General features: G+C 41.4%; 1 protein-coding gene across 1 annotated transcript in view; it reads right to left on the bottom strand.

The window, feature by feature from the left end:
- Positions 1-4,103: 4,103 nt before the first annotated feature.
- The window catches only part of LOC308096574 (calmodulin-binding transcription activator 1-like), a gene marked incomplete at both ends in the record, with an annotated part of 423,392 nt that continues 421,322 nt past the window's right edge, over positions 4,104-6,173 (bottom strand). Inside the window, one exon of the mRNA XM_080443991.1 lies at positions 4,104-4,136. Within this exon, the coding sequence (XP_080300117.1) occupies positions 4,104-4,136 (33 nt within the window). The remainder of the gene's footprint in view (positions 4,137-6,173) is intronic.

Raw genomic sequence — 6,173 nt, forward strand, 5'->3', positions numbered from 1 at the left:
TCTAGGAAAAATAAGCATGCTTTAGGTGCAGTTCTGTCACCCAGTTAACTATTTTACCCATGCAAGCATAATAAAACCTCTCTCCCCTTTTGCCTCAGCACTGCATCAGCTATGCATTCTAACCACAGTCTAGAGGATGAATGCCAGGCAACAAACTCCAGTAGTGGCACTTCTAATTCTTGTGGTTTTAACAAGCAGTTCCAGGTAGAAAAGAGAGCAAAAGAAATACAGAAATAATAAAAAGAGAGGAAAAGGAAAGAAGCATGTCGACAAGCTGGAATGCTGTGGTTATTATACTGGTTTGAACGGGGAACACCATATTGTGACTTTGGGTGAGTGACAAAGGTGATAGCAATGGTATGTCCTGGATGCAGAAGTGTGAATTCATATGACCACTGTTATTTCTTTCTTTTTGTTATAACAACTCAAACATTTACAAATGCAGGTATGTCACATGAATTCTGACACTGGGTTTGTGCGATTTGGATTATGATTAGGCACTTCCTACATAAACACTCAAGAAATAAAGTTACACATGTCAGGTCGGTGTAAAAAAAAAAAAAAAGGAGTCCGTCCATTGATAAAGTACGTACATTACAGTAGAGTAATGAATTTGAGAAAAACAAAATAAATAAATGACAATACATAAAGCATACATGACAATAATTGTGTAAAAAAACAAAATAGCAAAACAAGTTATTCAGTGTCACTTGCACCTTGGCTGAATGATTAAATGTCATTACTTGGATAGAAAATACACTTTGTCATTGTTCTGTTATATTAATTTGCACCCAACAGGCACGTGTAGACAAGTGGCTAACATGTGCATTCTCATTCAAACTGCTTTCACCCTTTCAAAGCATCTTTTGGTCCAGATATTATTTACTCCTCAGGAGTAAATAATATGTGCACTATTTCATACATTTACATGATTTAACCCACTTACTGAACTTTGGCTCACTGATCCTGACAAGAGTGACAAGTTCTATACGTTCCCTTTGGACAAAAATCATTTTAGCACCTTAATCCTATAGTTCAGACCAAAGATTGGCAATGAGATGAAACCGCTTTAAGCCTAATTTATAAACCGGCGTACAATGGAGCATGAAATAAGCATTATAATGTAGCGGGTAATTCAGCAGTCTGAATTACCCGCTAGATTGTTTGAAAACTTCCTTTTGAGAATGTTTAATTTAGCTGTCACTCATGTACGCTGCCCATTTTTTTTTAACATGGATTACAAGGTCCTCACAGACCCTGACAGCCTTGACCAGGGAGTTTGCTATTGGTCCATACCGTGTTAGGAAATGGACCTAAGAAGTTTAGTAAAGTAAAACCAAACCCAATAAAAATAAATAATAACAAGCACTAAATCCAATGCTTGCTGGGACATGTTTGAAGAAGCAAATTGATCTGTTTGGTCTACTCCTACATTTAATAACCAAGGGCAAAGACCTTTTAAAGAGTTTTATGGGGTCACCATGGGCAAGGCTGCCATTTACAATCTTTGAAAAATCATACAAAACTGTCTCATTGACACATTCCATTTTCAGTCATAAAATAAAGCACAAATTCAGTGATGGCAGAAGAATGTTTCGGGTTCTCTATGAGAATGTAGTAGACATGAAGAGACTTCAATGTTTGGTTTTTGTTTCCGTTTTGTTTGTTATATAAATATTTCCCTCTCTGCAACGTGTTGTGTGATCCTCGGCCAACTGTGATCTAAAGCCCCATTCGTAATTAGTTACCACTGGTGTCGCACACCGAAAATTGTTGTTTTCGATGCACGACATGACGGGTCACCAAGTACAAATCAGGCGAAATGGTCTTCAATGCTAGTGTGAAATTTCCACTGTATGATTATCTGTTCTGCAAAAAAATGTAACTTAAGTTCTCTTGTTAAGCAGTAGTAGCATTCACATTACTTGGCACCATTGGCAAAAGATTCTTGGTAGCCCAAAAGAAAAATGTAAACATAACCATACTAGTTTTTTTTTTTTCAAAGATAATTTTGCAGATTTGTCCTAACTCTACAGTATGTTGGTTTGTTTGTTTGTTTTTTTGTAATTTTTTCATATTGCAATAAGTTCATGCTTTAGCAAAATGTTCTTCTCAAGAACAATCAAAATAAAATAAAATACTCTTATAGTGAAATATTTTTAATCATTTTACAGAGCATAGCCACTACTGTTTTGTTGTTGTTTTTCTCTTTTGACTCTGTTCATGTTTTTCATGCACATAGCTCATTTTAATCCCAGGTATTTACACTATATACAAACAATACAACCATACTTCTTAGGCATTCAAACAAAACTATACAAATATTCTGTTTTTGTCTTGTACCTGTTTTTGACCCCTTTTTAATGAATAAAATAATATATTTCTAAAATACAATCCCCTTTGGGTAAATGTTTTTTTTTCTCCCACGTACTTTCAGCCTTCTTTATATACAGAAACCGCTCAATTGTCAAAAATATGGATTTGTCAAACCCCTATTTTGGGACTAGCTTAGTGACCCCTCAAAGAATCTCTAAGACGTCAAGGCAATGTATGTGATCGTCCTCAAAAGCCCTCAGAGGCTCTGAAGTTCGTTTAAAAAGAACAGCAATAACCTTCATGACCGTAATCAATAATCAATACAACACAAAAAGAGGCAACTTTTCCCCCCCTTGGTAGGTTCCAGAGGAGCAATCGAATGAAATGATCAAAACATTAAACAAAATGAAAATGAACTACACATTTTTTTAAAGGACAGAGGACGATGTGGTGATACGTTAATTCATTAGAGGGTGTGACTTGGGGTGGGGGGTGGGGGGCACTAAACATGAAACAAACCAAAAGAAAGTTGAAAAATCAGAAGAGAGGCCGACAGACTGATCTATAAGCACACAGGCGAAGAGTTTTGGCAAGAGTCGTCATGTGTTTGTTTTAGTTTTTTTGCTGTGGTGAAATTTAACAGCACAGAATTCTGAAGATACGGGTTTCAACAATTTCTATATATATATGTTTGTAAGAAATTCAAGTAATAAAGTAAGAATACAAATGGTAAATAACATATCCTAAGAAATGCCAGCGGAAAAGAAAAAGAGGCAGTCCGCCTGTTTCTGCTTAAGTCGAACCCTGCCTACATTCATACGTAGCTCCGCCCATTTGGACAGCCTGGCGGGGGCGGAGCCGTGGGACAGAAGAATCGTTGCACTCGTCTGTGGCAGGTGGACACAAGTTGGGATGTGTGCAATTATGGATCAGTGGATTACCGATAATATTTGGTAAAGATTTCCCTCTAAACATGAATCAATTAGTCACGTAAAAAAACAAAAAAACGTATGAAATACAATTAAAACCACTTAAACCCTACAGTAGTACTTAGTTGACCGGGGTCCCCCAGGGCTCTATACTTGGTCCTCTCCTTCTTATTTCCTCTCTAAATGGTAAATCTACAAGCTCCATAATGCATTATGAGCTTGTAGATCTGCTATTTCCGGCGAATGTTTGCCCAGAATAGGGACGCTAGGGTTCATGTGGTTTTTTTAAGAGCCCAAAGTGTTTCTGTATGGTTCCTCTATCTTCTGACGTCCTCTGTCTGTTCGTCCGTCTGTCTGCCTCGTGAGATCCTCTGGGTGGGACGGGTCCCACGCGCACTCTCTTTCTTCCCTTCCAAAAGCTCCCAGACGCGACGCCTAACCGTACGCCACAAAAAACACAAAGCGGTCCATGAAAAAGTGCAAAAAATGCCATGAAGCCAATGTCCTGCATCCCCCTTCCGCCCCCCCAAACCCCCCCAAACCCGCCCCGCCCCCCATTGTTTATCATCCCATAGTTGCCAAACTCTCCAACTGAAATCAAGTCAGTGGGAAGAAAGGATAACGTGAAGAAAAATGCTGTTGTACATGTAACAATAGAACCAGTAACACCGCCGGAGGACGAATCATCATCGCAGTGTTTTCATTGACGTTTTGTCGTTGTTCTTTTTATTTTATTTTTTCCCCATTTTTTTCTCAATTCTCTTGTAAAATGTCTCGGGTACAAACGGAAAAAAGAAAAAGGAGGAGGAGTCAGGAGGAGAGTGATGTCACATTGCAAGGGGGCTCTTCGGAGGGGTCTCATGTGCCCTGGCCCTTTTCAATTCTTTGACTCTGAAACACAGAAAGACAAGGTGTGACGTGAGTACGGACGGCGCTTCCCTCGGACGACCAATAAACAAACAAACAAGACAACAACACCGACAAGCTCGTCGCCGCGACGACGCCAGCATCGGCACCATTCAACATCAGCAGGTGATGGGAGCCAATCAAGACAGCTCAGGTTATCAGGAACGTGAGCTGGCCTGCAAAGAAAATGTTTTGTCAAGGTTTATTAGAACTCTACCACACTGATAGATGAAGTAAGTAAGATAGTTAATGTTCATACACGGCTCACTGATCAGCGTAATCAATTTGAAGACAGTGCCAACTGCCAACTGCATTATACAGTAGGTAGGTTATTAAGCTGATAACAACTACATTCCACCAATACAATGTTCTGAGAAATCCTATTGCAAATAAAAACAACTGCATTGTTGCCAAATGGTGCCATCTATAATGCCTCAAAAGAAAAGACTGCTAAAAGTTTGCGACGGGTACTTATGCCGCTCTCGCCGCGTTCAACCAGCGGAAAGGAAAATAGGCCTGTTCCCAAGACATTCAGCGCATATTTGTTTGGCTGACACACCGCTCTAGGCTGGAGGGGAGGTTTATAGCTGGATTATCCATCTGCAATGTTCAACGGCATATAATATGCATTGTTTGGCACTCTACAAAAGAAAATGAAGACCAAATTGGGCCTGGTTTGGCAAGCTTTTAGAGCAGAGAAAGGATTCCAAACGAAGCTTGAGCCAAATGCAGTCTGCCTGCCTGCAATGCCGAGTAAACGGTACTGTTTCCTGTGAATTGATTGTAATATATATATATGTGTGATGGACGGAACCATACTACCCAGTGGGTAAATACTGTCATGACATATTGGGTGTAGATGTGTGTGTGTGTGTGTGTGCGTGTGTGTGTGTGTGCGTGTGTGAGAGAGAGAGAGACAGACAGACAGACAGACAGACAGACAGACAGACAGACAGACAGACAGACAGACAGACAGACAGACAGACAGACAGAGACAGAGAGAGGGTTGGCTTGCACAGTCAGTACAGTACAGTGTGTGTGCGAGTGTGTGTGTGTGTGTGTGTGTGTGTGTGTGTGTGTGTGTGTGTGTGTGTGTGTGTGTGTGTGTGTGTGTGTGTGTGTGTGTGTGTGTGTGTGTTCATCTGTATGGCTGTGTGCTGCTTCCTTTTCGTGTTCCCTGGAGGTGTGAATCCATTGCAGCTCCGCTCCACGCTCCCAGCGGGGGGAGGCAGGGGGGGGGGTTCTATTGCTTGCTTTTCGATGGTGACCTACATGCTATCACGGCACTGTAACCTACATCGTAGTCTCCGAGACGAACCTGCCTGCCGTCAGACGGCAGAGGTGCTTACAGGAACCGTCCCAAACTGCCCCGAAAGCACAGTAACCCATATTGGTTTCAGCGTAATAACCACCCCGATCATATGGATGCATTTAGAAGTGCTACTGAGAGGGTCTAAGCGTATGTACAGGAAGTACCGCCCAAGGAAGTTACGTTGATGCTGTTCAGATCCTGCCATGTAGACACTTTCAACCGTAGTTCTTTACCAGGCTTTTCTCCTTGAGAAAAGACTGGGAACGAGGTTACATTTAGAGTAGCAGGGGAAATAATATGAAAGTCAACAGCAACAACATAAAGATACAACACTTAAGTTCCAGAACTTGTTCAAATAATGAAAAATGTGCTATAATAGGGCAAGCAAGGCTTGCGTCACTCCGCGGCTGCGGCTAGCCCCGCCCCCGGTCGGTGGGGTCGACATCTCCCTTCACTCGGAGGTTCGCTAATAGTAGCCTGCTAGTTAGTGCTCTTTCAGCAGTGTTTTGCCAAATGGGAATGAATTGTTGTATGAAAACTGTTCCACGGCTTCTCACCATCGACAAGTTGAGAATAAAGGGGCTAAAATGGACAACGGACTAACTTTTCACCGCATTCCCAAATGGAAGCCAGCCAGGTCTCCCGACGTAACAAAGAGACGATGCATGGCTTGGTTGTCTGACAGCCCAGGTGACAGAAAAAGACGTGGA

Source organism: Gymnoscopelus braueri, assembly GCF_963280865.1.
Source record: "Gymnoscopelus braueri genome assembly, chromosome: 12".
In the NCBI taxonomy this organism is placed as follows: Eukaryota; Metazoa; Chordata; class Actinopteri; order Myctophiformes; family Myctophidae; genus Gymnoscopelus; species Gymnoscopelus braueri.